The sequence below is a fragment of the Branchiostoma lanceolatum genome, chromosome 1, assembly GCF_035083965.1.
Source record: "Branchiostoma lanceolatum isolate klBraLanc5 chromosome 1, klBraLanc5.hap2, whole genome shotgun sequence".
NCBI lineage: Eukaryota > Metazoa > Chordata > Leptocardii > Amphioxiformes > Branchiostomatidae > Branchiostoma > Branchiostoma lanceolatum.
In genome coordinates, this window is record NC_089722.1 from 24,920,908 (window position 1) to 24,941,830 (window position 20,923).

General features: G+C 39.4%; 1 protein-coding gene across 3 annotated transcripts in view; it reads left to right on the forward strand.

Annotated features, from left to right (window-relative positions):
• Nucleotides 1–20,923, forward strand: part of LOC136443994 (protein CASP-like) — a 38,313-nt gene that overhangs the window by 913 nt on the left and 16,477 nt on the right. For all 3 annotated transcript variants that reach the window (XM_066441389.1, XM_066441397.1, XM_066441405.1), the window contains exons 2-12: nt 8,454–8,564; nt 9,758–9,805; nt 11,070–11,148; nt 14,741–14,878; nt 15,446–15,569; nt 16,064–16,140; nt 16,350–16,416; nt 16,582–16,801; nt 18,181–18,362; nt 18,738–18,789; nt 19,461–19,560. In XM_066441389.1, coding sequence (XP_066297486.1) covers nt 8,454–8,564; nt 9,758–9,805; nt 11,070–11,148; nt 14,741–14,878; nt 15,446–15,569; nt 16,064–16,140; nt 16,350–16,416; nt 16,582–16,801; nt 18,181–18,362; nt 18,738–18,789; nt 19,461–19,560 — 1,198 coding nt within the window. The remainder of the gene's footprint in view (nt 1–8,453; nt 8,565–9,757; nt 9,806–11,069; nt 11,149–14,740; nt 14,879–15,445; nt 15,570–16,063; nt 16,141–16,349; nt 16,417–16,581; nt 16,802–18,180; nt 18,363–18,737; nt 18,790–19,460; nt 19,561–20,923) is intronic.

Consider the following 20,923-nt stretch of genomic DNA (forward strand, 5'->3'; position numbering starts at 1 on the left):
CTATCTTCCAGCAAATGTCACTATCTTCCAGCAAATGCATGTACACGATAACTGCATACAAATAAGGAAGTGCAAGAATGACGCCCAGTAAATTTAAGTACATAATGGAATGTTAAGTGTGTTTAAGTTGCTAACTAGATATTTTAGATACATGTGATTAACTGATATATCCAATAAAAAATGGTGAATTATCAGGTTTTCAAGTAGCTTGTAGTATGGCAGCTTCGCTACAGCAAGTGTGTTTTCAGCCAACCATATACTTTCACCGTTACTTGATAAGTGTGTTGGGTTCTTTACATGCAGAGGTTTGACACCCCCTTACATGGGACTGCCAGCTTAAAAGCTACGTCCTCATCAAAAAGGATGGATGCATTATGAAGAAGAATCCAATACAGTACTAGTTGTACTCAAACCAAGTAGCGCTGAAACCTCCGCCCTCTAGATTCATGGATTTTAATTCATATGTAATATCATTAGGATTATTAATTGTCCTGCATGTGTGTATGTACATGCAGTGTTGGGATCAATGCTGAAAAAGTGTCAATTAACAGCTTTTTACCATAAGAGAGATTAAGACACGAGAAACTGTAAAATTTCTGAATACTGTATTTTTCCAAGCTGTCAACTATCAGTTATTGTTGATGACTGTTTAAGGCTAGAACAGTGGCTGGAATTAAGATATTAATCTGAATTGTCCATTACAAGGTAATTTGCCAACATACTTGCAATTGTATTACAGTATACTGAAATGACCATTTGTTTGACCCCATTTTTAAGAATTTAAACTATTAAAAGTTAATGTAACTTTCTTGACTTGTTATTGCAAGTAGTTTCTTAGACTTTTTATTCTCTGATATTATTGTGGCAGAAAAAATTGTATGCATCAACAGAAAGGAACAATTTTCAGCAAGTTGCAGACATGGTATGCTGAATATTAAGCTGAAGGGTTGATTACTAGTAATATTCCCAGCTTTGAATTAAGTCCTCATGAATGTACAATTAGTCTCACAGTAGATATGAATGGGTTGATCTTTTGACATGTAAACTGGAACGAATATCTAATGTTGTTCTCATGGATTGACAGACTGCACAAAGGTTCTGTCCCAAGGCTTTGTTGTCTAGACAAAAAGGTTTTTAGCACATATGATTTATGAAATGGGATCAAGAATTGATAATGAAATTTGATTTTCAGCAAGTTGCAGACAAGTATTGGTTTATCTGTTATCACATTTACCGCCCCACCCCACATCCCAAATAAAGATTTTAAATTAAAAATCTGGGAATCCTAGCAGGACCCTGTCACATATGTCAAGTTTGTTGTCATAAACATAATTGAATGATTCTTGTGTTAGTAAGATTAAGTGACAGCAAAAATAGAAGAAATTCATTCTTGTATGTACATTATGTGTCCTGTTTACATGACGAAAGTTATGTTCCTGTTACTAGTGTTAGTTTTGTATACATAAACATGTATAGATGCTGTTCAAAAAGGCCTCGATGTACAATGTACATGTATGTATGTATACTGTTATTAAGCTTTGTGGTCTGTGCAACAAATCTAATATGCATTTATATCCAGTTATCTGTTTTTCATTCCCCACATGCCCAGAGTTTGATGGTCGGGGCATATGTATGGTACATTGCCTCGGAAGTCCTTCAAAGCTGGTGGGAAGGACAAAATATCAATTTCTCTGTCATTGCCAAACGTTGAAATTTATAGGTCTCAGGAAATAGCCAGTATTAATGTCAGTGATGCATGCCCGTCGATGGGGAACCCTCAATATTGGCAATTTTGGGAGGTGTGACATGAATGAAAATTGCCGGTAGATTTATAGCCAAGTACTCCGACCAAAGTTATGATAACTCTGTGAGGCATTACCAAGGAAATTGTATTGCAATTATGATTAGTATGCTGGGGCTATAGCCGCACAGTAATGGCCTAACTAAAAGTTCCTCTTGGCAATAAATAAAGTAGATGAGATAGAAGGTGTGTGTAGTAATAACTATGATGATCAGAGCTCTCTATCTATGGTGTTCCTGTGTTTGATATGATCTAATAGTCCAGGTACACCACTCCGAGAATACTGTAGCTTTAATGGGGTGATTTGAATCAAATTGGGTTCGAGTTAAGATGCATTGGTCGTCAATGTGAAATGTATGGAAGTTGTGTCTGGAAGAAAAACTTCATTGTAGAACTAGAAGCTGTAGGTCACAGAAACGGCTCTACAGTCATCCCTGTATATATACCAGTCCAATGTGAAGCGTCGTATACTGAATATCTACAAATGGAACAGTAAAATCCTGAAGTCCACAAAGTACTTTGAAGTATTCTTGAAAGGGATGTACCGACAAGGCAGAAACCCATTTAACTTATTTTAAGATTCAACTAGACATTTGTAGGCCAAGAAACAAAGTGTAACATAAGTTTCCAGATGTTTGCCCTTCTAGTTTTCGGCCGCCACATTTATCTTCTACCAAAGCCTTGGAAATGATCAAACTTCAAAGAGCCAAGAACTCTGAAGTGTGCTTGCTCATATTCATGATCTTTAATTTGTAGTATCCATTGTCCTTGAAGATTAAAAGAAAAAAGAAACGAGCGTTCACTTTCAGTGATACTGTGATAGTGATACTGTTTTCATGTTGATCGTCCAGTTCACCATTACAGGTATTTTTCGAATCAGAAAACAAATTGCATTGTTGTAACCTTACCTTGTAGGCACTTTTGGAGAGGACCAATTTGGACTCCTGAAAGGAAAAATGCCCCAATAAGAGGAGTCCCTTTCCCCCAATTTGTCTAATTGACTAATGTTTGTAGAATCATATTTCTGTCTCAGATGTGGAATGATAGATGAGGACAGGTGCTGTACATAGGCTACACAGGTCAGAGACCCTCACATTTGCCATGTGGTGTGTGCCCCTAATTACCAGCAGAGTACTGTTCTTTGATATTTATGGTGATAAATATTTTTCTGAAAGGAATTTTGGTCAGGACCTGTTTTCTCCCAAGAAGGACGAGAGATGTTCACTTTACCAGAACTGGACCGGCTTTGTTTAATTGGTAAATTATACTCTGACTGTCTGAAAACTGTGTTGTTTCTGGACAGAACAGTCCATTGGGGCAGGGGGGGGGGCTTGTATTATTCCAGTCACAGAAGTTTATGCCAGTGTCAGCTCCAATGATACATTATTATAGCTACACAAATCAAGTGTAAGAAATATAGGAAATGTGTTTTTCTGGATCATACTGAAGTGTCCCATGGGCAGAGTCATTGCTAGTCCATGCAGTATTGCTTGAGATGTAACTTCTCACAGTTCTTTGCACTATGACATTGTGACAGTATCAAAATTTGATTTGATGATGATACTTATTAACATTTTGCCCTTTTTGGGGAAATTAAATTTTCTAATTTGAATGGAATAAGATTGCAGAAAATCAGAATGGTATGATTCTTTACATCTTCTATAAAATTCATTAACTTTATAATTGGAACTGGTAATTGTCAAGATATGTCCATACCTACTGTATAGCTAATTATATATATGATATTTTTAAATCTGAATTGCAGGGTTGTCACTGGCAAAGAAAAACAAAAGAAGTGCCTTCAGTTATGTCTTTATCAAAAATGCCCAACTCTAACTTGGTTTTAAGTTTCCTTAGCAGGTAAATGCATTAGCGTACGGGAAACATTTTATCTAGTAAAAAGAAGAGGTGATAAAGTACTTCTCTTATGACCATGTAGTCATGCTAGTTTTGATGGATGTTAGTGTTGGAAAACCCAGAGGGCTTGTTAAGTTCTGACGTTACATAATGTACAACAAGCTTTACATTACCGCTTCATGCATTCATAAACAGTCAAAGTAAAGACAATTGTATGCGTAAGCTGCATAAAGCATGAATATACGATTTTATGTTCATAGAAACTGGTTATAAACTGGCATCAGATTTACTGCCCAGAATTGTCTCCTGGACTGCTGGAGTTGTAAAGCGAAGGATGACTCCCCTCCTCACTGCTCAGCGTACAGAAGAACATTCCCAGCAGCTATAGCTCCTACTAGCAGATGTGTTTGTCAGATTAACATGATGGATACTCCACTGAGCAGGTAGTTAAGCTCCTCAAAGCCCCCACCTGTGGGCCTGTGGAACAGCCTCACCAATCATAACGGACACACTTCAGGCCTGCAGGTCCTACAGTAATGCACGGACTAACGGCTTTCCTCCTTGTCTGCATCCCAACTGAGGTGTCATGGACAAAAATACATTGTATGGAGCACTGGTCATTTGGATACACAGAAAGAATTAGAATATTAAAATGTAAACTTAAAAGTTACCTATCCTAACAGCCATAAAAGTGACTTATAACAAATCAAAACACCAATATTAGCATTGATGAAACTCATGAGAGACAGCTCATCCATTGGGTACATATATCAACAGGTGCTTTTGTGATTTTCTGTTCTCAAGTTTGGAGATTTGGAGGCCTGAGTATATCCCTGCAACCTTCCACCTGCAGCATAACCCTGTATCCAATATAAACTTGATGCAAAAGGTTACCTCAGCAGGGAGAAGGTTAACCTCATATTAGTCTGAATAAATATTGACCTTTTTCTTCCATGTCAAAAATATGGCTTTGTGAGTTTGTCAGAAGTTAGCTGCTAAGAGTTCAACCTCCAGAAGCAAAGAAGTGTGTGTGATGTGAAGACTTTGTGTATGGGTTGTTATAATCATAAGATACAGGTTTTGACATGAAGATCAAGTGTTCCTGTACCTGAACAAAATAAAACTCTAGTGGATACCATTATTTGTTTGGAGTAGACTGAATATAGTTAAATCCTGTCTCAAAAGATTAACCCATTGAAAATTAGGTGAATTTGTAAATACTCAGATTGTAAATCCTTGTGCAAAGATAACAATTTTTCAATAAAACTTTAAAAGAGAAAGTCGGCTACAAAATAAATGTACAACATCTATAACTTATTGGCCAAACTTGTTTACATGTAGGTACAGGTATACTGCTGTACCTTTAACTGGAATTTTTTGTAGTTACACAGCCTTATTAAAAAAAAGATTGCACAAGTCTTGATGGCTGTGATTGATGTGTGCATCGTCCAGAGGAGAGGATTGGGCTTTGTCCCTGGAGAAGATATGAAAGCCTTTGATGGATAACTCTTCATCACGTTCTAACACCTCATACAAAATCCATTTCTGTGACCACTCAAGCAGAAGCACATACACTGTTAGGTTTATTAGCGCTTACACATACATCATACCGAGATTGGTAATGTATGTGTCAACTTGGCCAATTCATTTACTTTTGCCTGTGGGATCGGATGTGAGTCATTTTTATAATGAGATGTTCTGGCAGGATTTCAGCTTGTTTTGCCCCTAGAAAACTTACAGGGGAAGACTTGGTAAAGCCTGCAAAGGTCTGATATGCCAGACAAATAGACTCCAGGACTGACGACTGAGTGCTTAGCCTTATTATATCTAGATGCCCAGGCTACTTCAGGCTGAAGGCATACATGTACATCTACTGGGCTGAGTGAAGACCAGCTTGCAATATGAAGATTCAACACTGTACAATGGTCACCTCTACAGTGCTTCTTGCAGAAAAGACGTGAACTACGTGAAGTGTTACTGATCATAACTGCATGTACCATGTTTATGACAAGATGGGAATGTCGACTTTTATTACTCCAAAAGTCTGATTCATTTTCTATGGAGGAATGAATTCTGTATACAGTACATCCGAACATGTACCTTGTAGCTAACTCAGATGTTCAAAGACATAAACAGACATTCAAAAGCCAGTTGATTTTTTCTGAAGCGATTAGAGCTAAAGAAAGTTATGAAGTATACAGAATAGAAGTTGTATAACAAATTATATCCTGTTGACTGGCACCATAGGCTGCTAGAGATCTATCAAAGTTCATACAAAAATGCAATATGCTTAAAAGAAAGTTAATAATGATAAGTTTTCTTTCATACCAGTATATAACACCTTTTATCCCTGCATATTGATCATTGCTCAGACCAACCTTTCAAGCAACCATGGCTCCATAGATCACAAAAGTTTTGTTGTGAGCTCAGCTGTCATGCAAATGATTCATGAGGTCTCCCAGAGCCGGTATTGAGAGGGAGGGAAGTGGCTTTGATTCCGATTGGTAATCAATACAAATTGAATCAATGGGCACAGCTGGGTTCTCAGTATTGCACCTTCTCTGCTCATTTTTGCAATTGAAATCAATAACCTCCCAGTTTAAATTGTATTGCTTCATCTTGTGGTATCGAATGCCTTCGATCGAGAAATTGCAATTAACTTGACATGCAATATCGAAGAGTCCCCCAACCGGTTTGTTATTTGATTTCTGCCCCGAAATTTAACGAGGATGGCAGCAAAATCAAACAGAATCCAATACCCCGACTGTGGCGGTACTGAATGCTATCACGCGCACACAGCTTCAACTAAGTTCATCGCCTAGGGTGTTTGACTCGTTATCAAAGTTACACTGAGGAACGTTTTCTAGCCGGGGATGAGTGAAAAATGGACAGAGCGCCCATTCTCCCTGCATCGGCCAGAAAATTGATTATACAAGCAATGCCTGCTAGATAATGAGAGCAATCAATAGCGGCAGCGCGGGTGGCTCTCCCGTGTCAGAAAACACATTATATTAGCTGTTGCCATGGCAACTAATGGGATTTTTCCATCTACGTTATGCAGGGATCAACCGACCCGCCATTGATTTTATTGGATATGCCTTGTGTGGAATATTGATAGGGAGACTGTACCAAATGAGTAGACAGAAGGGGTGGTTTGTGGTAGTAGGATTTTGCAATAGAGACAACAAGACCATGCTAAAATCCAAGTAAAAAAGTTAAATGAGCTATTACACTTTATAAAAGTTACTGAGTATTAAACTTTAGGCTGAAGATGAGAAAAGTGCTACTAGATGCAGAGCCTTGCATATTGTAGCAGCGCCCAGTAACAGTAGATACTGAAGGCTTTCAAAGTTTAATTCAGGCCACACCATTAACTTGTCTTTACAATGTTACCACTTTTCAGACTGATAAAGTCCTTGGAACAAAATAAGCATGTTTCTTTGCTCTGGGTGAAGTTTATTTGGATATTACTGAAAGAATCACAATGTGTGGTATTGAAAACCAATTATTTTCATTATCTATCTACCAATATTTGTTTTTTACTGGCTATGATCACATCTTTCTTGAAAAACTGTGCTTTTCGTCTGTATCGATGTAACCAAGAAACACTATATTTTTTCTGATGCAAAAACAGTAGCGATAGGATGAATGTGACTAATTAAGACAGCATCCCCCTGCCTTAACTGAGAGTGGACTGTTCCAATGATATCATAGGGCAGCCGTAACACTCACCAGTTGCCAGGCGATATGAGGGGACGGACAGGCAATCTTGCCTCCAATGCCTCACCAATATTAAACTTTCCAGGCCGCTGGTTCAGGCAGGATATGAGGCCATTTTTCATAACTCTGGGCAGACCCAAGTGGCATACAAAATCTGGGCCATGCCTGTCAACAAAGTTGCAAGAAAACCTGACGTCTCCTGGGAATGCACCATGTATGTAAATCTACAGATTCTGATTTAGTTGTTCTCAGGACTTGGCAGCGCACACTGTGCTCTCTGATGGTTGGAGCCGAGTTTAATCAATCATTAATAAGATAAAACAAAAAACTCAACATTTCAGTATAATTGTGTAACTGATGTCTGCAAGCAAAGTGCAGCTGTTTTCAGACTGAAATGGAAGGGGATGTACATGTACATGTAATTCCTAATTAACCATTTGCCTGGTCTTATGTAAACAGATAAGTTGGCTATACACTATAGCTAGTAGTGTTGCTACAGTCAGACATATAACAGCTAATGTCAAAATGCTGAATACACAAGTTGTTAAAGGCAAAAAATATTGACCTTGAATACAGCAGTGGGCAATCATGTTATCAGCATTTTGACTTTGATCAAGGCTCATGAAAAACTATTTTTTTCCAGCTTCAAGGTTGCAATTGCAACTCAACCAATTTGTTGCTGTAAATCTTTAAAAAATTGCTGTATATTTTGAGTATGCAGTTTTCGTGGTCACTTCGCTACTGTGAACTTGTCTCACATATAGGCGCTGACATATCCAGCCATAGTCATTTGATTTCCGCTTTACTGTCTGATATATTCAACGTAAATGAATTACAGTGTACCGAATATCAATGTGGCAACCAAAAAAGCATGCGCAGATAGATTCAATGTATAGGATGTTAGCAGGGTAAGTATTGGGAATGGCTGAATAAAGAGGGAGAAAATAACATAACACTACCCTTTCAGAGTAATTGTGTATCACTGGACCAGTGGTGTATAAACACTGTTATGACTAATGTTAAAGAAATCACTGTTGTCCCAGAAAGTTGATTTTATTTTATGTTCTACTTCCAGAAAGAGCTGGACTCTACAGCAACAGAATTGGCCAACCGCCAGGATGAGAGTGATCAGTCCCGCAAGAGACTCATTGAACAAAGCCGGGAGTTCAAGAAAAATACGCCCGAGGTACAGGAATATATCTCATGTACACCATGTGTCATCTTAGATTTATCTGACATGTACTAGTGTTACACTGTAATCGTTGCAATGTTACTGACATCTATTGCAGTGGTAAATCTAGCCTGCATATCTGTGTTGGCATCAAAAGTCAAGTTTGTATCAAAATTCGACAATTTGCACAATTGACAATCTGATATTTCCAATTGGGTTTTATTTGTTTTTAGAGAGAGAGGAGAGTTTTTTTTTCCTTTAATGATAAGGGAAAAATGAAGACAGGCAGAAGAACTTTCATTGGTGCTGTATTGCCTTATTGATGTTACTTACGACACTTTTTTGCAGCATACTTGAGACATTCAGTACATTCAATATGTACATGTAATACAAGGTTTGCTGCTGGGCCTATTTTAGAATGTTCGATGCAAAGAGGCCATTCGGAAGAACATCAACCTAATCGTTAAAGGCATGTGTTGACAGTTTACTGCTGATTTCCATTTGTAGAACCATCATAAAGCTAACTCCTTCCAGTCTGGACATCCATTGACAAGTTTGTGAAGACGTGACAAACGTTTAGAGTTTCCAAACTTGCTCTCAAAGATCCCGAAAAGTGTCACATATCTGATGCCATTAACTCCCTGAACTTTGGAAAACCAATTTTCAGGATCTACAGGTTATTGAGTTTGGGGCTTGTTTTGCCCTGTCATCCTGATTCAATCAAGCAAGGATCCGTCCATAGATAAAACTCCCCTTTCCGACTTCACATGTCACCAATCAAGAAATTGCCGGTGATTAGGGCCCATCGGATAAAAGATGATTTTCCACGCCATAAGTTTCCATCATGCGTACCTATCGCAGCACGATTGTTCCGCAACACCGAGCACAAGACGCGTTTAGCTCGTCCTATTAAGCTATCAAAGCGCTGTCGTACATGAAGATCCAGTCATATTTGAGACCCGGTCCCCTGTTAATGACGACCATAAATCTCCACCCGCCATCTAATGGAGAACGGGGCAGAGTTTAATGGTGGTATGAATAAATTTGAGGTTTGTATCTTCTTGGAGCAGCACTTGGGTGGGAGTAGAACTATCAATCCCAAGTGGGGGCTGATTGGGAATGCCAATTTGATAGGTTTTCCCCCCAACTTTGGAATCCGCCTTGATAGAACGGATCTTAAACTTTGACATTCATTTATTTTGCTGCAGGACATAAGAAAAGCTGTTGCACCCTTATTGAAGAGCTTCCAAGCTGAGGTAAGCCTGATGTTACTGATTTGGGATCTTTTTTCTGTGCATTAATATGTTAAATGTACATGTAGTCTAGAACTTGAAGGGATAAAGTTGAAAATGGTTTCAAACCAGTTGGGAATTCTCTAGGGTCTTGGTCAGTAAGGTTCCTCTGATTTCATAGAATTCCCAATGTGCCCACTGTACATAACTACTACAGCAGCTGTGATGTCTGTAGCTCTTCTAAAAATCATATATGACAGCAGCTGTAGTTTAAAAAAAAGTATGACTGAATGAATGATGTCGATTTCAAAGCATTGAATCAGTTCTTGCCCTTTTCTTTACTTCATATACTGTCATATACTTCATATTTGTCCTTGCATATCTCATTCTTGACTTTTCATTCAAATGCTTTTCAGTGACAGACCCTGGGGAAGTGACTGTAATTGTAGATGGGGAAATCTGTAAAGTTTCATTTTGTTGCATCTAAGATTTGTATTGATTTGCAACCTCTCACATACATCACACAAGTATCGATGACCCATACCATTACTTATTTCCCTCCTCAGTCTCATTATTTTGTCCATTGATTGCTAACTTATTCAGCTTTATCTTTATTTGTGTAGGGGTAAGTTGGTGACATGTCTGTATTGATTTCCGACAGTTTTCTGTTTGATGAAAAGCATGTCTACTGAAAGACAAATGACTTTTCCCTCTACCTTTAACTGTGTTGTAACGGTTGTGCAAATGAATTCAATAAACCGAGACAAGTTCTTGTCCAACAGATATTTGATCTTTTTACTCTAGTACAATTTCAGCAAAAGACACCTGTGTTCTCTCCTATGCTAATAAACAACTACATAATAGTTTGTACAGATGTCAAGGACATATTCCTTGATTTGAAAGAAAAGTCAGTGTTCCTACAATTCAAAGCTGATCTATGTCCTTTTTTCTTCAGTCCGATTAGGCAGAGAAAGTCTCTTGTACCCAGAGCACTTTGTGATTTATCAGATAATTATTCATTGCTGTAGGGCAGTTGGCTGGCCAGACTTGTCAGACATAATTTGTGGCCAAAAGGTTCTGTATTGGGTTGTTTAATCCACAAGGAGACACATCATTCACACAGCAAACAAAATACATTACTCTTCAACTTATACATGTATTCATACAGGTGTAGCAAATCCTTGCATTCTGTGTCTCCCCGAAGATGTTGTCTGTTTTCTCCAGGAAATTGATTGCTAGAGCTTTACTTATAAACTTAAGTTATATCCATGTGTGTTGTTGCCTTTAGGTGGATAACCTGTCCAAAAGGAGCAAAGCTGCAGAGGCTTCATTCCTCTCAGTCTACAAAAAACTCATTGACATTCCAGGTACTTTTTCCTCGCTTGTATTATCCTCCTTTTATTCCTACACATGTACATTAGGAAACACTTGCATTTACCGGGTAGATATTCTTGGACCAGGCATTGTATATGTACAAAAGGACAGGCTCAAGTGCATTGGTAACTGCAATATCATCAAGATCAGAACATGTCTTCTTTAACCCTCAAACCACCGTAGCTTTTTTACGACTAATCTTACCGTATGGGGTCAAAACTGACCCCACAATGTTTTCTACAAATACAGCTTTATTGGTGACTATTTTCGTGGTTTGTATATATGTATAGTTTAAGTAATCTATAAGGGACAGTTTGACATGATTAGGTGTGAATAATTTTTGCTCATTATCATAATTTATGCAAAAATAGGGAACATCATCTTTTGCAACTAACGCTATTCAGACAAACAGGCTTTTTTGAGGCCTGCGCCAACACTTGATGTCATATAGCATCTGAATGGCTTACGCTAGAACAACCGAACTTGGTCACCTTTGCTAAAATTTCGTTGGCAACAATTTGACTTTAATGAAATATCTAATCAATGTTTTCATGTTGCTATGGAAACCGATTTTTTAGAGCCATATTTGGAAAAAGTCGCTAATTTTGGATTTTACAGTGTAATTCTAGGGCTGTCTTTTTAAATTGCATTTATTTTCTTACATCAATACCAACCAATTTTATTCGCTATCACTTGTATGATTTAATATTCATAATTTATGCATATTTGATTACGTCATCGGTCAAAATCTAAAATGGCGGACGATATAATTAGATTAGCTGTAACCGGCTATTTTAACCCCAAATTTCATCATTACCATGTTTATTCAAACAGAAACAATCTTAGTATAATCGTTTTGGGCCATTTTCATTGTGATATTAGGTTATATGATGAAAAAATGCATTTAAAATAATTCAAGATGGCGGAACCAAGATGGCGGATTTCGCTAGTGTAACTTGATAGGGGGGATGATGGTATTGGCGCAGGCGCCTAGACCCTACGGTGAGAGAGCTCAAGAATAAACAGGACATTAAAACATTGAAAGCCTTTCTTGGTGGGCTTTTTGGTGAACTCTTGGCAAGTCTGGGGTGGGTATGACAGTTCAGACTTCATGATTTTAGAATTTGTTGACAAAAACGACCTTTCTTCATCTTTTTGTCTTCTGGACCCCCGGGAGATAGTGTGGTGGTCGCGATCGGCCCTTATAAGGGAAATGGACTGACTCAAGTGCTCTCGCTCGGGGGTGTTTCCCCGGAGACTAGCCGTATAGAAGTTCTCGTAATTCTGATAGATGACAGTCTACAGAACTGGTAAAAATTTGAGGGTAAGTTTTCTTGGTCAGGATCTTTGGTTCCTGAGATAATGACACCTAATTTCTGTCAACTTCCCCATAAGGATGCATGTATTATTGGCCCAAATTGGAATGTCCTAATCCCCCCTGAAGGGAATCTGTAGAAGTGTAGGCAAGCCATTTCTGCTATTTCTATGGGGTTTTCAGTTATAATCTGCTATCTAAGCAAGGGATAGGCTTATGTTGACTCATATTCATTCATGAATTGTCTCATTTTTAGGATTTTGGGCCTTTTTCCTTACTTTTTAACCCTGCAGCCAAACTCAGTCTCCTCGGGAAAGGATCCTGTATACTAGGGGGTGAACTGTAGGTGTCTACCTGGCAGGGGGTAGGTGCTGGGGGGGGGGGGGTATGGGAGTAGGTGTCGGGTAATCGGGAGTGGTCCGGGACCTGGTAAACATTGTGTTTTGCCATTGTCAAGGTCATCTCTATGCCCGGGGCCTTGCATACACCTGTCCCGTGTGGTGGTCAGAGCCCCTTAGATGGACTTTTTTCTGCTTTGACAGGTTGCAAAGGGGAAATACAGGGTAGGACTATAGTTGGCAAAGCCCTTCTGTACTCAGGTGATCATATTTTGACTTATTTTTCTTCTCCTGTCAATTTTCCCCCATATTACCTATGAGTTTGCCATCATAACCCTATATAGCTGACACCTGTTGAGTGATCGGGTCCCAGGGGACTGGTTCTTGTCAGAGAACTTTAATACTCAGGATTTTAATTTACTACCCTACACCGCACTGTGTGAGATGATTGACAACTGTCAGCTTTGAACCTGATTTTCCTAGAAGGGGGGATGATGGTATTGGCGCAGGCGCCTAGACCCTACGGTGAGAGAGCTCAAGAATAAACAGGACATTAAAACATTGAAAGCCTTTCTTGGTGGGCTTTTTGGTGAACTCTTGGCAAGTCTGGGGTGGGTATGACAGTTCAGACTTCATGATTTTAGAATTTGTTGACAAAAACGACCTTTCTTCATCTTTTTGTCTTCTGGACCCCCGGGAGATAGTGTGGTGGTCGCGATCGGCCCTTATAAGGGAAATGGACTGACTCAAGTGCTCTCGCTCGGGGGTGTTTCCCCGGAGACTAGCCGTATAGAAGTTCTCGTAATTCTGATAGATGACAGTCTACAGAACTGGTAAAAATTTGAGGGTAAGTTTTCTTGGTCAGGATCTTTGGTTCCTGAGATAATGACACCTAATTTCTGTCAACTTCCCCATAGGGATGCATGTATTATTGGCCCAAATTGGAATGTCCTAATCCCCCCTGAAATGAATATAATTTCTATGACGTCATTTTGACGTCGTTCCTATTGTCATCTACAAATAACGTCTTTGGATACATCATGATTTACCATACAAAATTTCTATTTAAGTTATATCGCGTACCTTTGAATTATACGGAAATACCCAATTTGTTGGTTTTCGTCAATAAAATCACATAAATGACGTCATAATACGTCGCAACGTCATTAATCTTTACGTACATTTAAAAAATTTGTTTTTTCACGTTTCTACAAAATTATATTTTGACACTATGATCATAATAACCCTTATCATACATGTTTCTAGATGACAAGTATCAAACAATACGGAATATGAGTGCAGATTTTGCTGGGGTCAGTTTTGACCCCACTGGACCATGCGTAAACTTTCTACGATAACTTAATCAACAATGAGCCAATCTCAGTAAAAACTTGTGAGAAGTTATAAGACATATATACAAACAAACTCATAGAAGGAATTTTGTTTTCGACTCGAAATGTCAAAATGGCACATGTTGATATACGCCTGGGGTCAGTTTTGACCCCATACGGTGGTTTGAGGGTTAATTTATACAGTAGTTTTCTGTGTGACCAGTTTGTGAACTCTGTTATCTCTTTGATAAAATGTACATTTAGATGAACACAAATGAACACAATAAAAGGATACGAGTGCAAAATAAAGGTTTTGTCTACTCTACCGGTATCACAAACTCTTAGAACACAGAACGTTGAACATTTCATGAGCTCAAGTATTCAAAAGTAGTTTCAACAGGCAAGCCTCGCTGTCCATGAAATAAGAACAAAAACTCTGAACTCCTGATTGCTACAATACTTCCCTGCCATCTCCTGAGATTGATAGATCTCGCTGTGATTAGATTTTCCCATCAGATTGTCTCAGCCCAGGTTAATGAGAAACAAATAAGTCTCCATTTGCCAGTGTAACCCTACTGATAATGCACCACTTGTTGTCCAGACCCTGTCCCAGTGCTGGAACACAGCCAGACCCTGCAGAAGAAGGTACAGCGCGCCCAAGATGTGGAGGTGGAGAACGAGAAGCTGCGCGAAACGCTGGAAGAATACAACAAGGAGTTTGCCGAGGTCAAGAACCAAGGTTAGCCTACAAACTTTATGGTAGAATGTTAGACTTTTTCCCTAGCTTATGAAAGGTTTTCAATTTTTTTACAAAGTCTAAATGTTAGAAGTCAGAACACTTCCCTGAGAGGGTTTGGAAGAGGAAAATTATATACAGTGCTTTTTTCTTTAAGTGTTGTGTGTAAGTATTTTTCTAAAAAATTTTTTTGTTTTGAATTTTATGAAATGAGCATTTAAAATCAGTATAATATTGGATGTTTTGAGTTTTCTGATATTGGTATCTTTGAAAGAGAATTATGTTATGAGACTTGTTCATTAACTGAAGTAAGCCATTTGGCTACCAATTTTCTATTGGTTATGGGGTTAGGTGGTAGGGAGAAGGTTAAAAAGCTTTTGTGATTTAAAATTTCTGGTAAGGGAAAAGAGACATTTTTGCTGTCTGCTTGTATTTTTATGCTCAGTGATGTACAGTTGTGGCCAGTTCCAAGTCTCTCAGTTTCACATATGCAGGCATCATTTCATTTGATTTCAAGGTGTCAAATTTTATATCTTAGATGTTTATGTTGCTGACTGTGTCTTCTCACAGAGGTGACCATAAAACAGTTGCGGGAAAAGCTGCGAGAAACAGAAGAGAAAATGGAGTCCCTAGCACAGGGGCGCGCCAAGGAGAAAGAAAAGGAACTGCAGCGGGCCTTTGCGGAAAAAGAGAGGTTAGCATCCATATGGTTAACTCAACTTGTAAATTCTTTTGTTGTTGTGTGAAGTAGAAAATTTTGAGTTCAGCAGAAGAGGGATACGAAAACAATGGTCTGTATTTTTACGTACATGTAATGCCCTAATGTAAGCTCACGACCAACTTGTGACTAATGTCCCAACATTTTCAGTCTCCTCTAGGAGCCATTCCATGTTTCTAGCTAATGGGGGGCAAGCCGCCCTGCCTTTTTAAAGGATTAGTCTGGGGTCCATCTTTGTATTATGTTACAACCTGCACACAGTCTGAAATGGTAGGGATTTGCAACAAATGTGCTGTAAAGTAGTTCTTTTCAAGACAAAATATATCAAGTTGGAGTTTGTGTACAAGGTATGGGTTAGAAAGATACTGTCAAGAACAAAATGCAACAGTAGGCATTGTTGTTCAAGGCAAAATATTGTGCTAAGTACACGAATCTAAACTATATTGATAGTCATCCCTGCAATTTTCCAGACAACTCCAGGAAACACAGATGTCTGTTGCTACTAAATTGGGTGAGGCTGAGCACAAATCAACAACTCTGCAGAGTGGTAGGTCTGATTTTCATCTTGGCTTTTAGATTTCTATATGTGCAACATGCATTTAAGTACATGTATGTCAAAACTTAAGCAACTGAGACCTTAGATGTACAGAATGGATTGAATCCCTGCTACAAATATTATTTAGACATCTTGTACATTTCATTTTGAATAGATGTCTTGAAGTTTCATGTTCGATTTTTGTTGCCTTTGTACTTCAGCTTTGGATTCTACTAATGCTGAACTCTTTGAGCTGAGGTCCAAATATGATGAGCTGAACAGTGCAAAGTGAGTACATTTTCACACTTTAAGGGTAGTCGTTTCTTGGTATTTGGTTGGTCAAGTGATTAACTCAACAACTTCTGTTAGCTCATATCCAATACAAATTTGGTGCCGAAGAACTACCTTTAATTTAGTGGGAACAAGGTTAAAAAGAACTTGACATTTTTCCAGGTCGGATGAGATGGACATGATCATGACGGACTTGGAACGAGCCAATCAGAGAGCAGCCACGGCAGAGAGGGAGGTGGAAACGCTGAAGGAACAGCTGAAATCTGCCAACGAGTCGCTGCAGCTGGCCAATCAGATGCAGAAGGCTCCCACCATGGAGCAGGCCATTGATATCCTCACACGCTCTAGTCTAGAGGTGGAGGTGGCTGCCAAGGAGAGGGAGGTAATGAAAAAAGATAATGACTTCTCAATTAGTTGTGCAGGCAAATGTAGGGGACAATCATAAGTCAACCGTACACACTTATGCCCCATCTTTAGAAAGGAAGCTGTAGCCGCATGGTTCCTGTTTCCTAGTTGTGTAGATTATGTTCTGTTATGATACATTTTGGGGAGATACGTATCTTTAGTTTAAAGAGCTTCAAGAGTTCTATATTCCAATCGCAGAATTTTACATAACGTGATTTGGAAAAACGTCTTCTCAGCAATACACACTTGAAGCTTGAAGAAAAAGTATGCTAAATCTGACTTAACTTCAGTTCATGATGGAAAAAATAGAATTGTACCTACTAGTAGACACTAATGGGTAATTTTGCATGCCTTTGAGTTGCTGACATTAGTGCCCTTCACAGCCTTATGCTTCACATGATGGATATCAGCTTATCATAGCCCTGAAAAGGCCATAGGCACAGTAGAGACAAATACATCAAATGGAGATATTCTAGTTATATTGGCCTCTCCGGACAGACATTATCATTGATTCTGATACCATTTACACCCTGTAGTACATTACAGTTGTAGCTTATCATACATTCATAGTGTAGTTTGAAAAAGGTTCAAGAAAAATGTGGAGACTGTCTTTTGAATTGGCTTATCGTCATTGACATAGAAAATGTAAATGATTTAGATATTGAAAATCCAGGTTTTTATAAAACTCCAAGCAGATGTAGGGTCATGCTCTAAGTGAAGACAGAAAAACCCGGACCACTAGAGAAAGGCATTAAAAACCTTATAAGAATCACAACGTAAAATCCTGTGACCATACTCAGACCATACTTTTACTTGAAGATGAGGTTTCTGCCACATTACCTAAAAAGTAAAATTGAGTTTGATTATGTTTGGAAACTTTGGACAACCACGCACTTAAACGATCTTCAGGGATCTCCCCAGAAATGTAATAACTATGTCGTAGGTGGGTGGGTGAGTTATACCACATGATAGGTTTGACCTTGTGCATTAATCCTGTGAATCAAAGGGCACACATCCAAAGCAAAGAATGATGGGACCTCACGTGATGACGCCCTTGTTAAACCATAATTTTCCTTTGTGCCTCGTACGAGGTGCATGCGTTCAGATGGGTCCTGTTCGCCGTTGGAGTTTGGATCGGAAATTAAATCCGTGGAGCAAAGCTCCTACTTCTGCCAGCTCAGCAGCAGCCAGAACAAACTATATGAGTTTTCATGAATTTTAGCGAAATAATCTGATGGTCAGGGTTTAAAAACATGCATTTTGAAAGTAGTGTATATTTGCTGAGCAAGCATTATAGCAGTGTGGTGCCATTATTCCACAGTCTGGGGACAACATTGATCTTTAATGTTTTGACAGGTTGCCCAGCTCGTGGAGGATGTCCAGCGGTTGCAGAGTACCCTGACCTCCTCACGTGAGTCCACCTCATCTCAGATTGCCAAGTTGGAAGAGGAGGTACGCAAGAAGAACCTGGCCTTCAAGACGCTGGAAGAAAAACTTCAGACACAGAAGGACTATGAAGAAATCAAAAGGGAGCTTGGGTAAGGAGAGACATCTTTTTGTGTTCAGAATATTTTGAATTTGGGAGGGAATGCAAGGTGTTTTTCACTTAGATTGTTTTGTTTACTCAATAGTAAACTGCTGCTGACTAGGATTTCAAATAAGAGATTTAAGTATATGTCCAGAGATATCAGAGATATCAGAGGATAAAAACAATCACTATTCACATTAATGATAATCATCATGCAGAATCTGATAAAGATATTTTCTACAACTATAAGTTATGAAGCTCATTTGAAACTTTAAATGGGATGTATTTGTCCTTTTTTGTCAACAGAGGTTTTATGCCCAGTGGCAGTTTTAACTGTAGAGTTTAACTTTGTTTACAATACAGAACTATTATTTGTGTCTTCCAGCATCATGAAGTCAACAGAGTTTGGCCAGAGGGAGGAGAGTAGTGACAATGAGGTAAGGAAGGAAGAACAGTCACTTTGGTGACAAAAGGGTTCATGTGCATGTGCATGTTATAAACATTTGACAGTGATCACAATGGGACAAATGTATATTTTACAAAGAAACTTGCACACATATGTTGTGGTGAGGATTGTAGGACATACATTGGTTAGTGAAGACAATGAAACACTTGCGATAATGTGATAATGGGATTGATACACTGACTGTCATTATGACCACCACGTGTATACACATTGGAGACTATGAAGAGAATATGCTCACAGTGGTTTCAATGCAAAGAATACACACTCAACAATATTGAGGACAATACACACTTGATAGTGGTGACAATACACACTTGATAGTGGTGACAATACATGAATACACACTTGACAGTTATGACAATAGAGAATACACACTTGACAATGATGACATTAGAGAATACACACTTGACAGGTTTTGATGCAATACATTATCTGACCATTATTTGGAAAAAAGTAAAGGTTGCATGCTTTAGCAAGCTATGAAATACAAGTAGACAGTGTGCATTCATGTAGTTTGGGCTTGAAGCTTGATTAGGGATACGTGGTTATGTGTCATAGTACATCAGTTTTACATGCTACATGCTACATGCAGGTTTGTGTAGTGGTGTATTCCTTATGTGTTGTATCACCCTTCATTCCAAGGACACTGATGGGAAGGCCCTCGAGGTCCTACTGTTGGAGAAAAACAGAAGCCTGCAGTCTGAGAACACAACTCTGAAGATGTCCAACAGTCAGCTCACAGGTACAGTTCCAGGCTTTAACACATCACATCACAGCACAACCAAGAACATGTACCAGTAGTTCTAACTTTCTCCCTGCTGCATAATACAGTAGACAGTACAATTTCGGCAAGGAAAAGCTACTCAAGTTGGGGGAAGGTTAAAGGAAAGAAGACCATGTGGTTTTAGAGGTGAAGAATTACAAAAAGACCTGTATACAAACAAAGAGACTACGGTAGTACTCTTTACTTACTAGCAGAAAAGAAACGAGAGAAATGGCTTCATCACGCTGCATGGACATATTTCCTATCACATGTGTTGGCAGCCGTCAGTCTCGCAAGACTATGGCGTCGCATCCTGGTCAGTCTGTGGGTTGTCCGCAGCGTCTGCTGTGGCTGTACAGTCCAATCTTGGAGAGACAGACTCGTTTGCAGTTTCTGCATGTGTATCCCTCTCCTGGCCTCGTGTGTGTTGACGACTCCGTCTGTCGTCGGCGCACCCTCCTCGCTTCCCACTTCTCCTCCCTCTTCCTCTCGTGTGTGTGAATACTCGCTTTGACAGCTGCTTTCCAACTGGTACGGTCTGCAGCAGCCTCTTCCAGTTTTGATGGATTCATGTTCCCTGCCTTCATGTCACGTTTGCAGATGTCTTTAAAGCGGAGCATAGGCCTTCCTGCTGGCCTAGAACCGGTGGCAAGTTCGCCGTATAACAAGTCCTTGGGCAATCGACGGTCCTGCATTCGGCACACATGGCCAAGCCACCGTAAACGCCGTTTGGTTAGTAAGGCAAACATGCTGGGAATTCCTGCCGTGGTCAGAACACTCTTGTTGGTGACGTGGTCCTTCCAACTGATGCCCAGGATCCTTCTGAGGTTGCGCAGATGAAAGGAGTTGAGTCTGCGCTCCTGGCGGGAATACAAGGTCCAGGTTTCGCTGCCGTAGAGCAGTGTGCTCAGCACACATGCCTGGTAAACTTGCATCTTTGTGTTTGTTGTAAGCATGGAGTTGTCCCATACTCTCTTTGCCAATCGAGCCATGACTGTTGATGCCCTGCCGATCCGCTTATTTAGTTCGCCATCCAGAGACAGGTTACGCGATATGGTTGACCCTAGGTATGTGAAGTCTTCCACCACCTCAAGGGTGTAGTCACCAATGGAGATGTTGGGGATGCTGCTGACGTCCTGTCCCATAATGTTGGTCTTCTTGAGACTGATTGTAAGGCCAAACTCTTTACATGCATCTGCAAGGCAGCTGACTAGTCGTTGTAAAGCGGCTTCTGTGTGAGCTGCAAGAGCAGCGTCGTCTGCAAAAAGCATTTCTCTTACAAGAACTTTCCACACCTTGGTTTTGGCCCTTAGGCGTGCAAGATTAAACAGATTTCCGTTGC